The following is a 25,820-nucleotide window of genomic DNA, read 5'->3' as shown; positions in this document are numbered from 1 at the left end:
CTACCCATCCTCTGTTTTTCTATGTGGATAAACTTTAAAAGCTGTAATTTTCTCAAAATAAAAATGATTTGCTTTGAATAATAGGAAGATCCAGAAAGTACATTATATTAAACAGGATATGAGAAATTTTTTAAACTGCCGTGTGGGTGGTTCAAGGTGGCAAGTTGGCAGGTATGTTACCATATTTTATATTACAGAGAAAACGAGAAAGAAAAAACTATTTACAACAGTTGCTTATGCCTTTATATTTAAATTGTAGCATATTCAAATGAAAAAAGGCATTCACCCACAATTGAGAAACGGGGTTTAATCCTTATAATGACCATAATTTATACTGTTAACAACTGAATATTTCAGTCATTACAATATACTTTGATTATTATCTGATTTAGACCTTACAATAACGCCATCGCGTTGGTACTATTATCTCCACTTTTTAGAGGAGGAAACTGAGGCCCAAAGAAATTGAATAATTAACAGACCACTTGAACTTGTCCATGGTACCGCCAGGATTGAACACAAGCAGTCTGGCTCCAGAGATAATATTAACTCTACGACAGTGATTTCCAAATAGCTATATTTAAAAAATGCCTCGTGAAAAGAGGCCGCATGTGGACAGAACGATCAGAAAGTTTCATGTGGGGGGCAGCGGGGGTATTAGACACCAAGCAAAAGAGGAAAAAGCAAATCGCCCCAAAGCTGGAGACTCGGTATGCAGAAGAAAGGTACTAACAGTACCTTTCTTCAGTAGCTATCAGGCCTTTTATGTTTTGATAGGCTCAGCGAAATCAGGAAAGGGAACATGGAGGTAGTGAAAACAGATCTGTCAACCTTGCCGACAGACAAAACATTTTCAATCCATGGGTGTGTTCAGAGAGGAAGTTTTTACCTAATATCGAAACATATACGTGGATAATCCACATGGTGTTTAGCTTTGGGTAGGGGCACTTAGGCCAGAGAGGCGTCCTTCGCTCCTTTGTGTCTAATTCAGCCTCATCCCAACTCTCACCTCCAATGAGTCTGCCCAGTGTAGAGGCTGAGAATACGGGCTTGGCCCGCCAGGGTTCAAATCCTGACTCTACCACCTATTACCTCTGTGACCTTGAGCACTATTACTCTGCCTCATTCCCCTCACCTGTAAAAAGAAGCTAACAGTCCTGAACAGCAGAAAGGTTAAATGAAATGCTGCGTGCCACCTGCATGGCACAGTGTGAGCAAATGGGACGCTCACAATAAGTGTTCCAAATGGCGAGGTAGGATCGTTAATGCTGACCTGGATCGGGGCTCGGGGGCCTCGAGGAAAAGAGTGCAAGGTCACGGGGAGACTCGTGAGCACATTTTCATTTGATAAGGAATTAAAAAAAAAACAAAAAAACTTCGATATCCACCTACTGGATCCATAGTGCCTATTTACCAATTCTCTAAGAGCACAAGGACTAGAACCGTTCTTGAAATCAGAGTGCCTTTTGAACTCAACACAGAACCGATCTGCTAACAAAGCATAGACCAAAATAAGCACCGTCTGCCGGGCTTGGTCAGACTGACAGTGTACTCGAAAAGCAAACCTGGCACTTTGTGAAAAGATAGTGAAGAATACACTAGAGCAATAAATGGCATGGAAACAAGGCAAGAGATTTGGGCACCTGATGTTCAACAGTACCTACCAGAAGGCTCTTCCGCCTAGGCCTGGCTCATGCCTGGCTCACGCCTGGCGTCCGCGTCCCTTCCCAGATGGGACCGAATCCAAGGCCTCCCTATATAAAACAGCATCTCTAACTGATGCCAACCTCCGCCCCCCAACACATAGACACACACTGTCATTTTCTCTCCCCTTTTTATGTTATTTTTCTTCATAGGACTTATCACCACTTGACATAAAATATATTTGTTATTGACTGTCTTATGTTAACAGAGTGTTAACTCTATGAAAACAGGATTTTATTTTGTTTTGTTTTCCTCTCTGCTATGTCCCCAGAGCCTAAAATGGAGCCTGCCACATAGTTCACTCTAAACAAACATCAGAGGAATGAATGAGCCTCGTAAATAGCTCAGGGTGACAAAGAAAGCAAAGAAAATAAAAAGACATTCAAAAGTTCTAAATTATAGCAAGTGTGCTAAATTGCTTGTTTAAGAAAACTAATAAAAATATTGTCAGTTAAAGCAATAATTATTTTTCAAAAGTCCACAAACAAATCCAAGCAAATTAAAAGTATTTTAAATCACAGATGGGAAGAAATCGGAGGACAGTCACTCCTGAAATCGACAAACTGACTGAGGAACATACAAGGTAGGTTTATGACAATGTACACTTTAGAAATTTTAGTTCACTTCCTAACTCAAATCAGCAAACATTTCACCCTTTAAAAATGTCCACAGATAAAGAAAGTTCACTACCAGAAATCTGTTAAATAAGTCAATATCTCAATTCCTTAACATATCATGAACATATAATACTTTCTTACCATTACTGATTTGAGAATAAATGAACAATGAGAATTACAAAGCATAAAGAATATCTACCCATCCCCTGTTTTTCTATGTGGATAAACTTTAAAAGCTGTAATTTTCTCAAAATAAAAATGATTTGCTTTGAATAATAGGAAGATCCAGAAAGTACATTATATTAAACAGGACATGAGAAATTTTTTAAACTGCCGTGTGGGTGGTTCAAGGTGGCAAGTTGGCAGGTATGTTACCATATTTTATATTACAGAGAAAACGAGAAAGAAAAAACTATTTACAACAGTTGCTTATGCCTTTATATTTAAATTGTAGCATATTCAAATGAAAAAAGGCATTCACCCACAATTGAGAAACGGGGTTTAATCCTTATAATGACCATAATTTATACTGTTAACAACTGAATATTTCAGTCATTACAATATACTTTGATTCAAGGGATTAAAAAAATATAACACCCGCATAAAGAAAAGATCAAGGGGCCTAATCAACATTGGTTGTTTTTTGGGTGTGTTTTTTTGAGGCAGAAGCAGTAAAGGCAATAGGAAGTTGTAGGAGAAATACAAAAATAAATTTAAATCACATGAGAAAGATTGTTAGAGGTTTATACATACAGATCTTTTTGAAAGGTTATTTTTTGGTGACTTTGTTTTTGTAGACTGAAGTAGTCATTTAATTTTATGAAAATTCTCTAATCTCAGAATGCCTTTTGAGGAATCTACACAAATTAAATGCATTCTTAAGAAAGGTAACAGCACATTGTTTTTTTGGTTGTTTTTTTTTTTTTTGGCCAACAATATGCTGAGACTTTAGTTTTATAATTAAAAGGACTTCGGTGATTCTGCTCTTTGGCGAGCACTTTTAATATAAGACTCTCTTCGTAAACTGCGCAAAATGAGATGTCATAGGATTAAGTCTGATGCAGGACACTTTTCCGTCGAAGCGAAATCTATATTATTGATACCAATATCCCATTGTCATTGTCCTGAAGCCATGACAGCACCAGAAACATTTTCTGCCTTTCGGGAATACAATCCAAAATAAAAGTCTCATTTTTCAAGAAAAAGATCCCTGTCACCAGAAATATTCTTAACTGTAAAATCCGTCATGAGCAGAGCAGTGTCTGTCGAGGAATCTCCCCCCAGTGATTTTTACGTCATGTCTTCTAGCTCCTGCCCTGACACAACCCTGTGACCTGTTCTAACCCATTCTTTCTCCTCATTATCCACTCCATTTTAATGGCTTATACAGAAGTACTCATTCTGTACTTCGTATTTGTTAAATAAAAAATCTGCAAGACTGACTCAAAAATCATGATGAAAATGTGAATCCTTGTTCTGCGTTGATACCCTAAGTCAGAGATTTCCAAGAGAAGATTAAAACAAATAACACCAAACCAACCAACAAACCAACATACCCCAGACACCTGCTTACAGCACATTATTAAAGAGATGTCTGTATTTCCCCCGGTTCTATGGTCCCCGCTGTCCCTGTGCTCCTCACACCCCAGCGCCTTCCTTAAAGCTGGCGCTCCGGTCTTACAACATCTCAGAGTTTAAGAACCAAACCATTTTTAACCTGGAGAAGTGAAAGTTCGACCAGCTGATGTGCTGTTTGTTAAACAATTTCCTAACTCATCAGCTAGGCTTATAGTCATTTAACTAAATGGGCAAAGATTCCAATCAGCCTCTGCTCAAAAGATGGAAGATGAAAGAAAGATGTAAGCTTAAGCACACTAAAGTGCCCCTATTACTGCCTCTGACATAGTCTGCCAAATTTGATGGGAAATACATACAAGAGAAATCTCATTTTATTAAATAAAATGAAGTACACTAAGGGACTCTGAAAATCTGAAAGATTATGGAGGCCTAATTGTAGTTTTCTTTTATTATTTCCATTTTACCATACAGTTCTACAATTGAGCCAATGATTCTATTCCTTCTGGCAAAATTCACTATAACATTTCAACATAAAACAATAAATATTTTTTCTAGATTTCTTTTTCAAACAAGTTCCCTCAAGCAGCGTGCAACTATTGACCTCCTAGAAACTGGAGACTGAGGATGATGATGAGGACAGCTGATGTTATCCTGATTTAACATCCATACAAATTCACACATAATATTTTATTTCATCTCTGCACTCTCGAGAAGTATATTATGAAAGCCCCTTTACATATGAGGGCTCTGAGAGTGAGATGGGTTACATGGTGTTTCCAAGGACACACAGCCAGTAAGTAGGAGGCATAACATTTGAATCCATATCCACTTGTCTTTGGTGTCATTATATTTACTATAAGGTCCATTGAGGGAGGGGTCCCAAAGGTTTGATACATTACAGAATCATCTCAGCTCATCTGCCTAACATTCTGAGGTCTGAGATTATTAAATATCTCACGCAATGATGAAAAGATCACAAGACAAGCGTTTGGAAGTTACTGCTTTCCAACACTGTGGAAAGCATTAAGGACAGCAAGTTAGCTGTCCTTTCCTCTGATTGAAGAAATCATGTGAGTTCAACTGAAAATTTCTTTCATTTGGTATAGCATTTCATTCAGCATACTAATAAAAAAAACTATTGCATGCCTGCTTTGCACCACGATATCAACAAAGCTAGTGAAATTCTATAGTTCATATGATTGAGTTTTATAAAATCTCAGGAATGGTACCCAAGTATTCATTACATTCCAGTCACCTCTGCAATGTTTGAGATGGTCACTCTGACACAAATCAGTTCTAGGAAGCTAAATAAACAAATACTCACTCGCTTAAAATGTATTTAATGACAATAACCACTTCCTTCCCCAACTCCATAAAACCAATTTTAAAACCTCCAAGTTTCTGTTTTCTCATCTAAAAAGTATACTTATGTACTAGATAAATGTTAAAATCCCAAAGAGAAACTTGTATGTGTCTATAAAATATTCCCTTTCATTAACATAGCATCCAGGTTGTTGTATTAATATTAGTTTTAATTGTCAGTCAACATAGGCTTAGAACATCCGCAATTGTGTTTTGTTGCCTGGCAAGGCATGAAACCCAGAATTTTATCATAATCCCTGTTTCCATTTGGCTACTTCCAAAGTAATATTCACTCAAAAACCATCTTTGGTATAATTACTCTTAAATAGCTAGACTCTAACTGATATTTCTGTGGGTGTAGTTACTTTATATAACTTGCGCCTCTATTTAGACTAAAATACTTACCCTTTTGTTTTTCTGGCATTATTCTTTTGGAAACCAAGTTCAGGGTCAAATCCAAATGATATGTAATTTTTTAATGTACCCAATAGAGAAATGTCTCTGTCTTTAATTACATGCTATTGAATTTTTACAAATAGCTCTAGGGATGTCTGCCAAATTTCTACAATTTAGAGCAACTATATCATGAGAGAATAAACAGTTCATAATTTATTATGTATTATTTTTCTGGAACTACAGAAATACTCATCGTAGTTCTACGTTACATTTTTCATTTTAATGGTAGTTAGATAAACAGAAAAACAGACAGATCTTCTGAACACATGGATTGCCTAGCCAAGGAGATAAGCTAATTTTGCTAAGGATCTTAAACTACTCTTTTCTCCTATTTCCACTCTAACTCGCCACCTACAGTCCATATAGGCAAGGTAGAAACTATATTATGATTAAGTTCTAGAAATATTAATATTAAGAAGAGGTAATAGGCAAGGAAGGGTGACAAGATACTAGGTACGTACCATGCCCATTACCTGGGCACACAGTAGATGTTCAACATCCCCCAAGAAAGGGATCCCCGATACACAGCAGGGGAAGGTACAGAGTGACACATCAAGCCTGGAGATTTCCTGGTGAGCGACACTGAAGCAGCAGATGGCAAACCATCACTGGAGGTTAAATGCAGATATGGCTTAAGGGTAGTTGACTGACTGAGTGGTGTATTTCTGAGATTAATTATTCAGTTAACTCTGGGCAGAGACTAGGAAAGCCACTGAGTTGAAGTTCAAAGAGCTCTAGGATAGGAGAAATATCTCTGACTTTAAACTAGGAAAAAGAAATTGATAGTTCATATTTGTGTGACTATAATTTAAATTTTCAAGAAGTGTATGTCCCCAATTCCATATGCCTACATCTAAATGGCAGGCTAGTAAGCTACCTGGGCTGCTGTGGATACAGTTGTTCAGGGCTACTTCCGAGATCTACGAGAAAGAAATGATTTTGAAACTGGGCTGTGGCAAAGGAAGATGGTGGGGGAAAAGCGCCCAGGTGGCGGTGGGACCTGGATGAAGGACATCCTGGGACACCATACCCCCTTCTCTTGTTGTCACCTACACACCAAGTCTCACCACTACTTTGGCTGACCGAGCTTGGCTAGTAACTTTGATTTCTGGTTATTTCTCTCCAAAGTATTTCTTGGACCACCTTCTTTCCCCTGCATCCGTTCGGATGAGTAAGGCCCAATCCACAGATCCGTTACCTTCAGCATCTCTTCTATCAATTCAGCCTATGTACTTTCATGTACTAATTGTATCCATCATCTGATCATGCCCTATAATGAAACTGGTGCGATTTTTCTTCACTGTGGACACACCCCACGATTAAGTGAGGCTACTAGTGCTAAAGCTTGTAAAAGAAGCCAAATACGAAAGTTGCTAAGGGAGACTCAGCTGAGAATCTGTCACTTAACTCTGGGGGTTCTACACAAAAAATGTCATGCCCACTTCCACAAAAAATCTTCTTAAAATGGGGGAGAAGCAGAAGGAAACTGCATGGGAAAGGTAAGGCCAGCAAACCTCACGGGAGCGGTGCAGTGAACCACTGGTGACGCTGAAGGGAAGGGTGCTGGTGACAAGGAAGACAGAGGGCTGGCGTGCCGGCTGCTTCCCTGATGTCTCTGAGCTTCCGCAGCAACTGGCAGGGTGAGGAAGGGAGTAGATTCCTTCCCCTGAAGGTCTGTGCTGGGGTGAAAGGGATGGTGTTCCATCATTTCCTACACTGCCTGGCTTACGATTACCCCTTGATCGACGGGAGCTGTTTTGATGGTGCTGATGATATCGACATTGATCTCTCCTGGACAGGCCTCACGACAGCACGACGTCCACAGTGCGAAGCGCCCAGGAGTGTTTTCATCCAGAGCTAAGTTTTGTGATAACACGTGGAGGCAGGCATTCCATTTAGGACAGAGCTTGTGGATAAAACTGATTATTCCCCCAACCCCCAAAGTCATGTAAAAATAATGGAGAGGAACATCACTTAGGGACCATAATTTAATTTATTATTTCCTCAAAAAGTAGTACCTGCACTGACTGATGTTTAATTTCATGTAAATAAAATACGCAGTTGCATTAATATCAGTAGCTGGAATGACCGCAGCAGCAGAATCTGTCTGAATGTCTGCAAAAACCTGCAGGATAAAGTGTAACTTAAGGTATGATGCACACAAAGCGACCTGGAAGATACATGTCTAAATTACATAGGTCATTTTCGAGATTAAAGCCTTTCACCTGCTGAAAACTTCTCTATGCATTATTCAACGAAGATTTGTAAAGCACCTACTATGTGTTCCAGGTGCTGGGAATATAGCAGTGAACAGACGAGGTTCCTGCTCTCATAGATATTTTTATGTGAAAACTACACGTCGTTGAGGGCACAGCGCTGTGGCCACACTATTTTCCCTGAACTCCTGTTCTTAACCATCTCTGATAGCAAATGAAATTACAGGATGACTGCTGACCTTCATTCAACTTAACTCACCGGATACAAAGACTGCACTTGCTGACCTAGACAAGCAAACCCTACTGCTTCACCAAATAAAAGACAGTCCTATAAACTGAAAACTCCAGGCTCTGAAGGAATGGAAGGTGTTGATACATCTTTTGATTATTCCTCCAGTTCTAGATATTGGTAAACATTTGGAAGATTTTTAAAGACACACAGTGCTGATTAAATATGTATGTAATTTGATTACCATCCTATTCTATTTTATGAAAAAGAAGAAAATTCCTATTAGGACCCTAGATCCTTGGTGTCATTCTGCTGGGCCTCCATGGCTCATTCTTTAAGAAAAGATGTACGACTCAGGTTAATGGGCATGATTCTGAGTCCTGAGGTGGGAGGGCCCCAGTGTAAACCCACTATTTACCTCTCCCAATTCTAGGGAGCCTTGAATCAGGAATGGGGCTATAAATACAAAATTGAGATAGTACGGTCTATTTTCTAAAAGACTATTTGTGAGACTAGAAATGATGAAGAGAATTAAGAGTGAGAACAAAGCCCACTCTACGGGACCTTCAGAATCCTCAGGCCTTCTTCTCAACTGTCTACCCTTTCGCAAATCAGTGCAAAGGCAGGCAATTCCAGGATGCTTGTAGGTCCTCAGAAGCTCTCAAATTAGGAACTCTAGAAACGAAATTCTTGGCTTCTGGACCTCTGTATTTTAGGATGCAAAACAGAAAGGACTCAAAAAATGGAGGTACTGGCATTATGCAAGGCACAGCAAATCTCCGATGGTGTGCTGGAGTAAGTTCTTGTTTCTTGAAAAAAAAAAAAGATTCTGTGGTTTGGATATGATGCTGAAACGTGGCATGCAGTATCCTCATCTTGGAAGCTCTGAATGTATACAAACTCTGAGAAGGCCTACAGTAAAGAAATCTGTTCAGCTTAGTTAAACTTCACATTCTTCAAAATTATTTGGCCATGGAACCCATCCCACTCCCTTACATGTTAAAAAGTTACCTAGTGCCTATTGTATGCCAGGTACCATCATGGTGATCAAAGAGAAAACGGGTCTGGTCTTCATGGAACTTACATATTCAATATTTATTTTCAAAGAGCTATTCGAGGCAACCAGTCCACTGGGTCTTTATCTGAGCATTCAACCTGATTGATCTCTCGCTCTCTCCAACACACTAAATTCCCCTCTAAATCCCGTGATCTTTAGCGCTTTAAGGGACAAAAGTAGTGGCTACTTCTCACAAAATATTTCTGCTCTGGAAAAGAGGAGCCTGACATAAGCTTCCGTGAAGCCATGTAGCGATTAAAAGCTCTGTACCGGATGCCAACAGGCATTTGTGCCATCTGTATTTGTCACTGTATCTACGTACAGTGCCTGGCCACTGGCGGAATTTAATAAATGTTTCCGAATGAACAGTGAATGTCAAAGACTCCCTCTAGCCCACCAAAATTCTGATGAGAATGACCAAGGTTAAAATCCTGTCTTAGTCTCTGTGGCCCAACTGGGTTTAGATCCCCGTCATTAAATGCTGACCCTGCTGTGCAAACCTGCTTTATATGCCCAGTTCAGATGGGGGCGCTTCTGATTTGATAATGGTATGAGCTAATATTATTTGCACATGTTGTAAAGACCAAACATATCTTCCTAACCGAAGCAAATGTGTTGAAACAATAATGCAGAACTGCGATGAAGAGAGTTTTCTTCCACCAGCCCTGAAATTCCCTTTAAAAGTATTAACAGCCATGTATTTTAATTTTTCAGTCAGTGAAATAGAGAAATAAAAGTATTGGCTGGTCTGCCTAATGGAGTACATCTGAAATTCATAAATAAACAAGATACAAGAAGCAAAACAATCACTAATTTTGAAACTGGATACAAAGAAAAATCGAGAGATTTAGCCCATTTGCCATTGCATGCAAAGGAAACGCAGAATGATTTCCTAGCTGCAATAGTCTTCTCAATAGCCAGAAAAGATCCCAAAGAAAGGAAAGGGGGGTATTAACTGTATTTTCCGCCTGCTGAGCCTCCCTAGACAAAATGAACAGAATCCCTAACACTGGAATTAATTTCCTCTGGATTTCGTAACACTTTATTTCTTACTTTGTCTTTACACATTCAAGTGGCGTATCGTTTTAAAAAGCTGTCATGGTAAACAGAATCTAATTATTTTATTGTATAGTCTTTCACAAGGTAAAAGAAATGTGAAGAGTGGAGAAAGTATGCAACCCGTATTGTTGGCATCTTAGCACTCACGACCATTACAAGCACTCACAAAAAGGCAATACTGGGCTTTAAAGCTGAACTGTATATTATCTCTTTCTCAGAGCCCTGGGGCTATCGCTGCAAAGCACAGTGGTCCATTCTAAGCTCTGAATAGAGAAAAGGAAGAGATCATTAAATTATAATTTCCATGCACAATTGGTACAAGTATTTCCTACCAACAGGATTAATATGAAAGCAAGATCCCAGAATAAAGCTGCTCAGCAGAGAGGATGGCAGTTTAGTGTCTTGTAAATTTGATTTCACTGAAAGCCCTGACACATCATAATAGTGAAATCCTATTTACTGTAGCAAGCAGGACAGATAATGCTATTTAATACCTGGTGTATTCTGTGCCATCATCTCATAGCTTTGTACTCTATGTTCTCATCTTACCTTAAGGTTAATACTTCTTGACAGCCTACATGGTAAAGAGAGCCCCAAATTAAGTGCTGATCCCATGATTTGCAAATCTTTCCTCTAAAGTTAGGCACAGAAAAACTGGCTCCAGTTAAGGGGATCATTTTAATGGGATGCACTCTTAAGCGCTCACCCCAGAAAAAAAATGTAAGTCTCAAATCCCTAAAGCCAGATTAAAAAAGCATTTCAAGGTTACCCAAACCACATTTCGCATTAGGAAATTCAGAGAGGTTAACAGAAAGCCAATGTGTTTTGAAGACTTGTTGAATAATGAATTAAGGATAAGACCCCCATTTTCACCATACTGTATTGATCCCCCTGCCCCCAAGAATGAAATAGATTAAAAAAAAAAAAAAAAGTCCATCCTGCTTGCTACTTTTGGAATATCTGCGATAATAAAGTTCCTTTAGGGAGGTAGGTAACAGTACAAAAGGGTTCAGTCTTTGAACCTAAGTTATAAATAACTGTCGATTATATTAACAAAAGGTGTGGTGATACTGGGCTTTATTAATTTCTCTACCTAATGATTAACATCTAAGTGCACTTATTTAAATTATCTTTATTTGTTAATGATAAAAAATTGAGAGCAACTCAAGATACATGCTGTAAATCGCTTTACTGACATCTCTGTCATTTGTAATGGCATTATAATTAAAAGTAACATTGGCTTCTATTGTCTTCAATGTCCTAACTCCTGAGCCAGAGAACCTGGTCTGTTTCCATAACGGTAACTACAGAAACCACAGGGAATCCACCTTGATTTCAAGTTGAATGAGGAAGCCAGAATAAAATTTCCAAATGACAAAGGAACAATATATCTCTCTAGGTTGACAAATGCAAAATAGCATAACCTACTGAGGCTTATCTACCACAAAGTTATGCTTTCAACTACTGTGTTAAATTTACCATATCACATTGCATGGCCAAAGCATACACAATAATTTAGTGTATATTAGTTACCCATATGGCCTAGAATCATTGACAACTGTTTAGGAAGCACTGGAGGGGGAAAATATCAAAGGATTTTTTTATCTCATAAATTGACTTTAAGTTATCTCCCTACCCCCAAAAAAGATGGTTTATGTTTTAATATATCAGATGTCAATGGTCTGTGATTCTGTCCTTATTAATCCCTTGAAAAGGCTGACCCAGCTTCACTCAATGAAATATTTTTACAATGACAGACTTCATCTGGTAGTAAAAATGCATAATAATTTCTTCCCATAAGGAGCATATTGAGCTGACAATAATCTGCTCTGTTGTCATTTCCCTTTATTATCACTGTTGGCATTATTTTTCCCCCAAGCTTTGCACAGAGGAATACAGAAACGAAGGTACTAATTGACAAGGAAGAAGTCAAGCAATCAAAACAGCCAATTAATCATACAGATGAGCCTGACACTTTATGAGGCAACAGAAGAATGTTACCTACCATAAGCAAAAGGCTTTTAAAAACTGCTCACTTGATGTAGTAAGCATGACCCTAGAATTTAATTAGCAACTCTCTCCACAGGTGACGAACTAGTAAAGTACATTTCTTCTTAATGATAATTTATTTTTCACCACTCTCTTTGCATTGCTCTCTTTTGCCCAGCTCGAACATTTCCCTCTCTTTCTTAATTGTATGGGATTGACTGCGGTGCGTATGCAAATTGCAGCTGAAACGTAAACTGAAAGCAATACATACCCCACTACCCTGTTGATCTGAACACTGTAACTGTATCTAACTAAGCTCTAATCTCCCTCAGCTCCTCAAGCCACCAGGGCTTTTAAAGCTCTCTTCATGCTGTGCCAAACTCCGCCATTCTTATGAACGCCAAGAGCAAAGTGGATGCAGTAGAGCAAATCAATTCAAGTTCATAATTGAGGAGTTAGGCATGCAAGACACACTAATCATCAAAGAATTCATGTCTCCAAGATGTCTAGGGGAGAAGCGGGCCCTTCCTTCATCCTGGAAGATCCCTGGGAGAATCTGGACTCCACCCTCTTATCCTAAAGCCTTGCCCTTCCTCTCACTTAGGATTAACGGACTACTGGAAAATATACATTTCCCTGAAGAACATGCAGGAAATCCAGACACTAATGAAATAACCATCAAAACAGTTTATCAAAAATAACAGTTTGTTTTCTTTCTAGAGATGGAATGAGATGACTATCCTATGGCAATACTATGAATGTATGAATAGACGAATGAACATCTCAAAAATATTTTTAAACTGCTCAAAGGGCTATAAATTTCTTACTTCAAAGTAAAATAAGTACAATTAGATATTAAAATAATTCTTAGGAGTATCATGCTGTAGTTGCTAGGTAATAATAAGACCTTATTTATTCCCTTTTGGTGAAACTTTCCCAGAAAGTGCCAAATCCCAGGGAGAAAATTATGCATTTTGGATGCTTAATATTTCAGGTTACAAGGTAGCATTAATCAAATTATAACATCAGGACCTAAAAAGCTGTATTAGAAGCCAAAAAGAGCTAACTTACCACCCTAAGTAACAAAACAATCAGTAGGACTTAAGTGCAGAACTGACAAATATTAAAGATCGTACTGAATAATGGCTAAAAGCTCAGATGCTGTAACTTGCCACCCTAACTAACAAAACAATCAGTAGGGGTTACGTGCAGAACTGACAAATATTAAAGATCGTACTGAATAATGGCTAAAAGTCATATGTTGTAACTGGCACAAATACAAATCACATTTGGCTGTATATTCTTAGGCAAATTACTCGACGCCTTATGATCTTCATCTAAACAACAGGGTTGTTTGTGTGGGTAAAATGGCATAATATATGCAAAGTGTTTAGCACGATGCAAATAATCAATAAATACTGTTGGCTACCAGAATGATGATGATGCTATAAGTATTAAGATATTCAAAGTTAAACTTGATTTTCTCATAGTTTTAAATGATTAATTTAAATGAAAAGTGAAGAAGATAAACATTTTGTATATATTTAAAAACTATACACTAATTGCGTAGAGGTAACTTTTTGGTTTAAGCTTAGTAAATCTAGGCTTTATTCATTGTACGCCTACTATGCATTGAGTTGTGGAAAATACAAAAATAAGAAAATGACCTTTGCCCTCAAGTGGTTTACAAGATAAACACAGAAGACTAATCTCAATTATCATAAAATGTGGCACTACAGAAAGAGATATATAAAGCATTATTGAGAATTCCCTGAGGGGCTTGGAGAAGGCTTGTAAAAAACATTTAAGAATCTTCTTGAAAGCTGCCGTGGGCTTCCTCTCATCAAATCACCAACCAGGAATTAATATGCAAATCTCTTTCAGTTATGCCATACACCTACATGTGACACCTCCAATGTTCTTAAAATATAAAAATTTACTTCACATCTATGTCAATGTTGTTTGATAAAGCTGGCAACATTTACAACAAAATAAGGACTTGAAAAACTTTTCAAATGGCTCTGACTTTTTAAGTAAAGAGTTGCTGCTTTAGAATATTGGGTCTAAGAAGTGGGAAACTGGTGTCCAGTTAGATTATTCTTATTACTCCTTACAAGTTAGTGAAAGGAGAAAGTTACCTCACACAGCTGGTGACCTAGTCAGTATAAATAGCTGGGAGGAGGAAGCTCCATTCTCACAAGGGAAGAGCTAATTGATAAAGAGTTTACTGAAACAGATTCAAGAGGAAAACCAACCTGTAGTATAGAACTGAATGTGCTGCACACACTCAGTGGACTTGGATTCACATTCTCAAAAGAAATCTGCATCAGGTCAGTGAAAATGAATAGCTCAAGTAATAAGATTATGAGTCACTGGAAAGTGATAACATATACAATTATTGTATTTGTTAATCTAGTTAATAGGCAGATGGTTAGGTGATCTTAGAAATCATCCTTGGAGTGATTCTGTACAAGACTAGATGTCCCCTCTCCATTACGACATACCACCTGGAATTTAGTTTATGGTTTATCATTTTATTTGGTTAAAATAGAGAAAGATAAGTACTTATATCCACTTTTAAACCACAGGCAACCTGAATTTCATAGCAAGTTACCTGATTCTGCAAGTTAGAAAATTATAATCGGTTTTTCTTGTATATATGCACTATTGGATTGACCACTTTTACCTCTAACACAAAGTGTGTAGAATTCCTAATAAAAATGGTTAGATATTATACTTTTCACTATCACCACAATACAAGAAAACTTTTTTACAATCTCTTGCATTTTAGCCTAGGAAATGCATCATCATCACTGGAGGCCTAAATGTCTCTCAAATATTCCTGGATGAAACTCTGCTGGACAAAACTCAATTTAGGTACTTTAGATTCAAATGGCAGTAATCATAAACAAAAACAAGATTTTATAGAAATGGGCAGAAGACACTAGGTAGCTGAATAATACTAAAGTAACTTCATGATTATTAGTATCTTATACAAATTGGAAAGCAAGTAAATACTTGTTAATGGCAGCAGCTTAACATTTGTTAAACTCTTTCCCATTTTCAAGGAGCTTTTAAACACATCAACTTATCTGCTCCGCCCAATAACTCACAAAGGTGAGCAAGAAACAGAATTCTCCTCATTTTACAGATGAAGAGCTGAAGATCAGAGATTGTTAGGTGAACTGACAAATAACTAGATGACCAAGCCATGCCTCCCGACTCCTAGTCCAGAAGTCTTTCTACCACGTTATTAAATATGGAATTATTAAGTATTAACTAGTAGTAGTGTGATTATTCCACTTCAGGATTCTTCTAAGCTCACTGGTGCTTCTCCGAGCTTTCAGTTAAAATTCCTAATTAACTACTTTCCAGTCTTATCTTCAAAAAGGAAAAAATATGTATATTTCTCCCTAAATAAGACATGAATCGCAATAATTCGCTATCATCACATCATACCCATCTGCTTCTACCCTGAGGCCAAAAGCAATAGTTCGCAGTTAAGCAGACCAGTTTAATCTACGGAGATTCCTCACACCAATCTCTAAATTATTTCTATCAAATTGGTGAATTTACAAGAAATAGGTGAATATTTTTTAGTGCCTTTTCTTGTTCCTAACAGTGGTCAATGATGAATTTAGAAGGTACACATACAAAATTTAAAAAAAAAAAAAAATCAAGCATAGTCATACCCGATAGCAAAGAAAACTATCATTGGGTTGGGGGAAAGCAGGTGCTGGGTACATCGGCTCAAAACTCCCCCCGCCCCCCGCCCCCACCATCCGTTTTATCCAGCTGACGATGACTAACTACAGAGGCACAGCGCTCTGGAAGGACAAAAGTAAAATAAGAAACACCGCTGACTGAGTGGTTGGTTACTCTGTGCTGGACGCTAGGTGCTTTGATGCGAATGAGCTCATTTGACAAATTAGCGAGGTTAAGTACTGCTATGTCCTCCTTTTAAAACTGAGGAAAGTTTCAGTAAAATGCTCCAGGCTACACAGCAGGTAAATGCTGGTTCAGGGATCTGAATCCAAGTCCTCTGATGTCAGAGCCTGTGCTCTAAACCAGGGTACTGCAGAGTACAACTCACGGTCCATTGTAGCCCGACACCTGTTTTAGTAACAGCCTTAAGAATGGTGTTATATTCTTAAATGATTGGGGAAAAATATCAAAAGAAGCGTATTCTATGAAATTCAAACTTCGGCATCCATGAAGTGGAACACAATCACACTTGTTTGTTGATATACTGGCTATGGCCACTTTCACATTGCAATGGTAGAGTTGAGTGGCTGGGACAGAAACCATACACGGATGCAAAGCCTAAAATATTTACTCTCTGCCCCTTAACAGAAAAAATTTGCTGACTTCTGCTCTAAGCCATTTCACTTTATGCTTATTTAACATTTCCATTTGGAAGTCTAAAGAAATATCCCAAACTAAACATATCCAAAATCAAACTCCTGTTTCCCTCCATCACACACATCCAGATCTGTATTTTAATAGCAGTCCCTTATGGAAAACCCATCTTTCTAGTTGTAAGAGCCACAGACCTAGTTTTCTTTCTTCTACTCATGTTCAAGCCATCAGCAAATCTGGTTGGCTCTGCCTTTGAAATAGCCAAACATATTTCCTTCCTTCCACTGATTAGCACCCTGGGCCAAGCCTTTATCATCCCTTTTCTGAATTATTGCTACAACCTCTTACTAGGTCTCTATTGCTTCAGTTCTTGCTAAAGACAGCGGCCAGAATACTCTCCTACTCACGAACCCTCCGGCCTTTCTAAACACGCCAAGGACCTCACTCTTGCTTCAAGGCTTTGGGGCTGGTTTGCTTCCCCATCACTGCAGACATCTTTCTAAATGCCAACCTCTCAAGACAGGTCCCCCCCACCCCTCCACCTGACCCCAAAGCCACACTCTTTGGCCCTGGGACTCACTTTCCTCTTGCTTTATTGTTTGCCGTATCATCTCAATCCCCCATATTTTACATTTTACACACACATACACACACACACACACACACACTGCTGTGCTGGTGGAGCCCCTGCCACCGAGCCTGCTTGGTGCTGGCCTGAGTGCCCAGGAGCTGTCCAGTGGTCCTGGTGATGGTCCCTGAGGCTGGGCCCTTGAGCCAGCTCAGCCTAGCTCTGTCCTTTCACCTCCCCACCCCGCCCCCTGTCAAGTCCTACCCCTCTGGTGGCCTGGCTCCCATTCCTTGGTAGCCCCATTCCCTAGCCCCTCACAATACGGTTTTCACTTCTGTGGATTTAATAAAAACTTCATGGGCTCCTCAAACACACACACACACACACACACGGGGTTTTAATTGAATTTGAGCTCAGAAGTTTAGTTCATTTTCTTCAATAGCATATCTCTGGCACTAGACCAGATTAGGTACTTAAGTAAATATCTGGTGAATAAATGAGAAAATGGTCCCTATACTGAAGCAGCACTGAGTTCAGAGACACAGAGACAGGTGAACATATTCAACATACAAATAACTATTGAACGGGTCTTAATAATGTATTTTTTATTTTACCTACTTTCTTATTAAACATCCTATTCTAGACAAATCAAATGTTGGGGTGAGAGAAAGTTAGCTTTGTAATCTCATGGTCTATGTATGAAATCATTATAGGCAAATCTGCATAATTGAACAGAAGCACTGATTAGATGCTCAAACTCCCATTCTTACATTTTGTTTCAGCCTAAATTCCCTCGTCTGCATCTCTGTCCGATTCTAGGTCCAGGTTGACTAGAGGAACTACCTCAGCTCCCCCTCCTAACTCTTCCCCTTAAGTCCCACTATTCAGCTTCTGTCTACCACGCTTGAAAGAGACATCTGCTTCTTAGCCACAAATTTTGTGAAACTGAGTTTTCACAAAGACAATAGAGCCTTTAAAAAAACACTATCATTTCTTAGAAAGTACTCAAGTTTAGTCAAAGTTTAAGAGAGTTAAGAGTAGCACCTGACTATATGACCTGGAGGTGAAGCAGTTTCTAAATATTTAAGGAAAAATATGTGAAGGAGACTTGTGAGAGGTAAAAGGCATCGATGAACCAAAAACATAACCGTACCCAAAACTATCGAAGTAGGAAGGACATTCCTTGTGAGAATGATCTACCTGTTCGGTTTCTTCACTTCCTGGCTACTTGATAACTAGGAAAAGCAGTTATAGTTCTAATTTATTGATTCTTAAATAAATATATGGGGAAAGCTGATGTGGTAACAGAAGAATCAAGGACAAAAAATAGTCATACCCTCTCTTCCAGTCTAGCCAGCTGCTCTTTGTAGAATGTATCCTGCTTCTTTATCATTCGATCTTTCTGTTCCAGCTGCTTAGCCTAAAAAAAGAAGTGAAGAATACACTATATCAAGAAAAAGCAACAGCAAAGCAAAAGTCAAGTATAAATTACATTAGAAATAAGTATATAAAGCTGAAGATTTTTGCAAACTATTAGGTCTCTGTCATAGAAGACATTAATAAGATGATGATTGCTGTATTTAAATGTAAAGAATGAGTCTACATTGTTTGTGTGTGTGTTTTTTACTGTAACAGCTGTGTCCTACTTTGTCCAAATATATCATAACATAGCAGAGACAGAGAGTTTTATTTAACTACTCTTTCAGAGAGTAATTTCAAGGATTAATATTTTGCACAATAAAACTTTGGTTTTATTCTGGGCATAAGACATGATTATTAACCTTTCTTGAACAACAACAACAAAATGGCTATACAACATTTTGCACATAAAGTTTATGCTGAGAACACTTAAATTACCCAGTGAAACTCACATATAAATATATGTATTGGTCTCTTTCCTTTTTTATGAAGAAGCTGTCTTTAGAGGGAGGCAAAAACTACTATACATGTTTATTTGAATAACTAAAATTTAATAATAAAAATAATTAACTCAAAAACCCAGTTATCCCACTTCTAATTTACAAGATCTTTTTCTACAAAATAAAAAGCAATAAAATAGTTTTGACTCTGGAAAAACATAATGATAGAGATGGTTACTTATGGAATGATTTTCTAGATTAGTTAAAAAAAAAAAATGCATTTTTTCAAACTGTTGTTTCTAACCTGTTTATTACGTTTAAGAGCCCATTCTCTCCAGGAGGGAAGAGATCTCCCTACATCACCCCCAGGTAGAAAAGTTCTTAACATATTTTTTGTTCAGTGACTGCTGAATGCACACCTGACTAGGAATTTTAAGAAATTAAAAAAGAATGTATTTTGGCATTCCCATCCTTGTGCAGTACACCATAATTTTTTGTGAGGTGATCAAGTGTCACCTGGCTCAACCTGAATAAGGGTGACTTGCTGAATCTGCTCAGTTTAAGAGAACCCACTTACACGTCATTGTTTTGCTACTTACTTTGACATCGTTGTCCTGCAGCATGTTAAAACCAAACAAACAGTTATGTTAACGATATAAGTACTGCGTTTTCCTGACCTCATAGAGAAATCGATGCATACTATCTATCTAAAACAAACCAAAGAAGGCAATAAGGAAAGAAAAGGGATTTGCTTAATGTGGGACACATTTAAAATGTGACTGGACTGTTAATTTAAATAGAAGATTTCGATGAAAATCTTGTACTGCTTGAAAGCATATAAAAACAAATACAATATTAAGATTCAATAAAAATACATTCATATGCAAATACATAATTTATAGCTCCTTGGTACCACAGAGTAAAAACTTGACAAGTCTGTCAGAAATATAAAAGTAAATGGAGAAAATGTTTAACAAAGCTAAGTATGAAGAAAATATGTATGACTATATAATCTAAAGAGAGATCTTTCTAAATTCAAAACAGACACCGCCCCCCAAAAAAGAAAATGAAAAAGAATGAACTTATGAGACACTTCGGTAAATTAAAAAATCATTAAACCCAATGAAAAGCAAATGACAAAAAGAGGAAAAGAAATTCCAGCATGGAGCTGTGAGAGTTCATGTTACTAGCATATAGAGCCCTTAAAAAATAAGCCCTCTACTCCACCCCAGGACCCTTCACTCCTGTAAAAAAGCCAGAAGAAAAATAAACAAATGACCTAGACTGGCCATTCATACGCAAAAATACTGAAAATGAACACATGGAAAAAGAAAACTCAACCCCACAAGAAATTAAGGAATGAAAATTAAAATAATGAAATACCATTATTCATCTATCAAAATGACAAAAATATAAAATAATATTGGCAAGGATACAGAAAAGCAGACTCTTCTACACACTGTAGTTCAGAACATAAAATCGATTTGACAAAATGTAATAAGGCTTAAAAATGTACATAGTCACTGAGATCTAAACACTATTTTTAGGACTTTTCTTACGTATGTAATTATAGTAATATGCAAAGATGTTCATGATAGGGTTATTTAGAACTGCAAAAAAACAACAAAAACCAAGCTTATTGTTAAATAAAATACGAGGAAAAGAAAAAGACAATAAACAAGAAGAATGGTATAATCTTTCTTTACTTTTTTTTTTTTTTATTGGTACAGAAGGGGAAAAAAGAAAAAGACCAGAAAAATATTCAGCAAAATGTCAATAGAGGTTATAGCAGAGTGGTAAGGCTTATGGGGAGTTGCTAGTTATTTTTGCTTCTTTACATTTTCTAAATTACAAATAAATATTCTTTGTAGTCAAGAGACACAGGAGGAAATTTTTTGAGGTGAGGGACCTATTCTCTTTCTTGATTACTGTGGTGGTAACATGATTGCATGCATTTGTCAAAACTCGTGGAACCATATATTACAAAGAATGAATTAAACCACACAGTGAATACAAATCAAGCATACTAAAATTTATGAAAGTAACTACATATAAATATATGTATGTATGCGTGTATATATCTTTACTACTGTTAATCTGTTTATCACCTGGCCGATTTTACTTCTAGGCATTTAATCCTAGGGAATTTGATGAAGAGAAGCACACAAGGATTTGTACCTAAAAAAATGCAGCCAGCATTATTTAAAGCAACAAAAAGATAGAAACAGCAGAGGTTTGTGTAAATAAGATTTGATCCAACAACAGGATATTGATTATAAAGATTTTAGTCCAGCTGTAACAACTGAGCATTGAGATCCATTAAAAAAATAATATTTAAATAATTTTTTTAGCTCAAAATATTATGTGGGGGGAAAACAAGTAATAAAATAGCATGCACAGTAAGTTCCTAATTTTTAGTTAAGAATGAGGGGGGCGGGGAATGGGCAGAAAAAGTTGAGTGCCTGGTTACATAAACACAGAAAAAACTGTAAAATACGCTAAGATGTTAACATTGGCTATGATGTGCACAGTGAAATATTTTCCTTGTTTGGACTGTTCACTATTTTCCAAATTTTCCAAATAATGACCAAGTACCTTTCCTATAATCATAAAATATTTTTAATCATTAATATTACACACATTTATCCCTGACTATGAGATGGGAACATAGTATGTTACAGAAGTGGAGAGAATCAGCTATTATAAGTAACCACATTAAAAACCAAAAATTTTTAATAACTTGAAGTTATCTGTAGCAGGGAAATTATTTTACCTACTAAATCCCTAACATACTAGCACTTGATTCTCTCTCCCATTCAATGTATGACATTACCTACCATGGTTCTTAAAATACCTGCACTAAATGCTTCTTTTGTTCACATGTAGTTGTACAATGAGACTTTTTTTTTAAATTCAATACTACAAGCATATTGTAGTACTGAGCCTGCTGAGGGCTACGCAACCAATGGATTTAATTTGTTGATTACAATCTAAATAAAGGGTAAACAGAAATATCTTCATCCGCATTTTTAGATGTAATCTTCAAAAAACTTTTAATGCAACATGCCCAAAGGTCAGATATGCACACTAAAGAGAAACTACCTCTGAAGACCTGAAAACACCAAACTACAGTCTCACATCACAAATCTTCCCTAGACGGCCAACAGAATCAATAGTTTGAGGTCCACAAGAGAGAATAACACAAGCAAGAAACATGTCCACAACGCTTCACTGGCACGTTGCTTTGAAACAGTTAATGTGATGCTGGGAGGAAAAGTCACACAATATGAATCCTAAAACTTAAATAAGCCTGAAATACACTGACGAAGCTAATAGCTGCTGACGATGGAGAGTCACACTCAACTCAAGAAAAAGCAGGCAGTCAACCAAGTGCAAGGAAATAAAACCTCCACATATAACTCTCTATAAGATACAGAATCACTGTAAATGAACAAATAAAAACAAAGAGGATTACAACATTATTTATTGTTATAGTGAAATCATTTCCTAGAAAAAAAATGAATATAAAAAGTCTTCCCTCGTCTCATGTTTGCTATTCCTCCCTGTACAGGAAATGTGCACTGATTAGTTTTCAGATCCTGTCAGATTTGAGATAACATGATTGGGCTTGAAAACATGACAGAAAGTGCTTTTGTGGATCATTATGGAACACTAGAACGTTCCATATGCAAGAGAAACAAAGAAAATAAGAAAATCAAGTTTTAAGAAACCGAACACATAAACATTTTGATGTTTTACTCAGTGTTGACAGCTAGATTCAAAATGAAGTATATACCATGTATTTACTTCCTTAAAGACTTGCCTCTTTTCAGAAAGGACTGAAAAGTTTATGTATCTAACAACCTCCTGTTTTCATTTACTGCTGGCTTTACTTTTTAATTTCATGTTTGCCATGTTTTTTTGTTCTTTTTTTTTTTTTTTCCAAGAGAAAAAGCAGATCTGCCCCAAAGTGGCAGAGAACATATTCTGAAGTGTCCTCGAAAGTACTTATAACAGAGGATATAAAACGGTCAATAGAAGAAAAACTGAGATTATGAATATGACATATTGTGCTGGTAAGAACTTTACCTTCTCCTGTAGGATCCTAGGTAAATCATTGGAAAAACTTTTGGGCATAGTAGCTCAGCTCTCTAAAGAGGAGGAGGTAGCCTCTGGGGACCAAGGCATTACACAGGGAACCCAGTGACATCACAGTCTCTTAGATCAGAGGTAGTATTGTTACTTCACACCAATTACAAGGCATGTTAAGGAAAGATTCTGTGCTATGGGAAAGCTTGTACATTTTAAATGACAAAGTTCCTTAAAATGTCAGTGTTCAATTTTAATAGCTCAAGGTAGAAAACAAAGCAGAAACCTGCTCAATTTTCCATGGGATGGCATTATGAGGCCAGAGCTTAGTTTGATTGAGAAAAGGCAAGAACTGTAAAATCAATATAAATAGGAAATCCCTATAATTCGTTTCCTATAATTATAAATCTTGTAAGAAATCTGAAACACATAATGAATTGGGAAAGATTTAATCTTTCACAACGATATAGATAATCTGTGGTAGGCAAAATAAATCCCTATCTATCTATCTTACAATTCACACAGGCAAACAAGAGCAGGGAAAAGAACTTTATTCTTTGTCAGAACTACATGTAAGAGACAATATATAGGAACCTAATAAAATTATATGCTGAGATAAAAGGAACTGAAATATCCAAGGGGGCTGAACCATAAACTTATAAGGTGATATTACAGTTAGAAGCTATAGAACATGATCACTGTGCATATCAATTAACCGTAACAAAATAATTAAAGTAGCCATGTATCCAATTAGCTAAATAGTAGACTTCTGTTATAAATGAGAAATTACTTAGGGCTCACTGAGCCTTTATCAGGAGGCATTAATAAACAAGGAATTATATTCAGAGCACTATTTTCTAAACCATACCAGAAGATAACCTTTAAAAGGGTAACTCTCAGTGAACTTAAATGATGTCCAACCTATTACCAAATTTAGCATACTTTTCATTAACTACTTACAGGCAGAAGCATAAGCTACGAACAAACCCAAGCTTGAAATGTTAAACTATACTATATCCACTAACACACTAGGCCTGATAGAAGTTGAATACAGACCAAGAGATGAAAGACAAAGACCGTTCTTCCAAGAGGCTTCTTCATTCTAGATCTGGAACTCATACCCAAGCCCCCAGAATGTGATCGAATCCATTTACTTCTGTTTTGTCTTTCCAAAAAGAGTTTCAAGAACCTTGGTCTATAGGTCAGCTTTTTCATATTGAGAACACATTGGAAATAGCCTACTGAACGTGCCTTCTGCCACGTTGGGGCTTATCTGCTTATTCTCTTGAAAAAAGAGAGCACAGGCAAAGGTAAGTGGTTTTGAAATTAAAAAGTAAAGCCAATAATGAATGAAGAGAGGAAGGTGTTGGGTACACACATTTAGAAGAGAAAGCAAGCTGGTGGTGCTCTGCTTCAAATTTCTCCAGGAGTTCTCACATAACGTTTGTGCAGATCATGGTATATGACAAAAGCAGCAAAATTAAGCACTTGGTAAAATGAGAAATAATTTTGCAAAGTTTTTTTCTGTACCTTTAGAGAGGAAAAAATATTTTAAACCAAACACTTACTTCTCCAGTTTTCTGGTTTAATTCACAACTTATGAGCACTATGACGTACTAGGAAACCTCTGGGTGGGGTCGGGAGACCCAGCTGCCCCTTCTAGCTCTGCCAAGTCACCATGTGACCATGCGCTGGCCCACCCCAGGCCCTATCAACGCCCGAATCTCCTTTCAAATATTACTTCCTTCGTGCAGTATTTATCATTACCCCTGCTAACTCTCCTACTTTCGCACCTAATGAAACATTTCAACATGTCTCTTATGGGATCTGTTTTTGACTTTTGGTTTTTACTACCCCACTGTCCTTCTCAACTGTGACCCCTGTGAGACAGGAAAAGAGATTCACTCTCTCTGTCTGTATCTTTGGCTTGTCCCAAGTCTGTACTTTCCGCAAAGGAACAGGACTTGGTAGCCAAAATGAAATAAAGAGCACTGAGGGGAAGAGCTTGAAGAAGGAAGTAGACACAGCTTCTGGGAAACAAATCTGCCATAGCATTCACGACTTACTTCAAAATACTACAGCATGCAGTGTGATAGCACACGTCCGTGTTACTTAGGTTAAGCTCTGAACTAGGTGCTGCCAGCATGGTACCCAGGAACGCACAATCCAGGAGCGAGCAACAAGTGTTCTGATTGGAAGCTCAAAACTGGACGTGCAAAAAAGTAGAGGTGGCTCCTACAGGACTTCGCTCGTCCATGTCTTAATCAACAGTGATGTTTTGCAGGTTAGCACACTGACTGCTGGAAACGAGATTTCCTTAGTGAAAATGCTTCATTAACTAGTATGATAAATGTTAGATATAGGTTCTTAAGGGTAAAATGAAAACTATCAAAAAGACGCAAGGGTTAGGTAACAATATAAAGATACTCCTATATCTGCTGGTGAAGAAGTTAGGAGAATAAGGCCTGTGGCTTTAACTTTAGGGATGGCCCCGCATGCTCGAGCCCTGAACAGTCCTGCACCCAGCCACTGGCTTAAGACGGAGATTCTTACCTTCAGCACTGACATGTAGAGTCAGATCATTTCTTGCTGTGAAGAGCTGTCCTACGCCTTGCAAAATGTTTAGCAGCATATCTGGCCTCTGTGACCAGTAATACCACTACTCACTCTGAGCTGTG

The 25,820-nt window shown here is 37.6% G+C and overlaps 1 protein-coding gene across 3 annotated transcripts in view; it reads right to left on the bottom strand.

Moving 5' to 3' along the window:
- Positions 1–25,820, bottom strand: part of CHCHD3 (coiled-coil-helix-coiled-coil-helix domain containing 3) — a 276,934-nt gene that overhangs the window by 77,686 nt on the left and 173,428 nt on the right. For all 3 annotated transcript variants that reach the window (XM_011359541.2, XM_011359542.2, XM_023530310.1), the window contains exon 5: positions 18,531–18,614. In XM_011359541.2, coding sequence (XP_011357843.1) covers positions 18,531–18,614 — 84 coding nt within the window. The remainder of the gene's footprint in view (positions 1–18,530; positions 18,615–25,820) is intronic.

This window comes from Pteropus vampyrus, unplaced genomic scaffold, assembly GCF_000151845.1.
Source record: "Pteropus vampyrus isolate Shadow unplaced genomic scaffold, Pvam_2.0 Scaffold48, whole genome shotgun sequence".
In the NCBI taxonomy this organism is placed as follows: domain Eukaryota; kingdom Metazoa; phylum Chordata; class Mammalia; order Chiroptera; family Pteropodidae; genus Pteropus; species Pteropus vampyrus.
The sequence above is the reverse complement of the archived record's forward strand: the minus strand, read 5'-3'. Positions and strand labels throughout refer to the sequence as shown.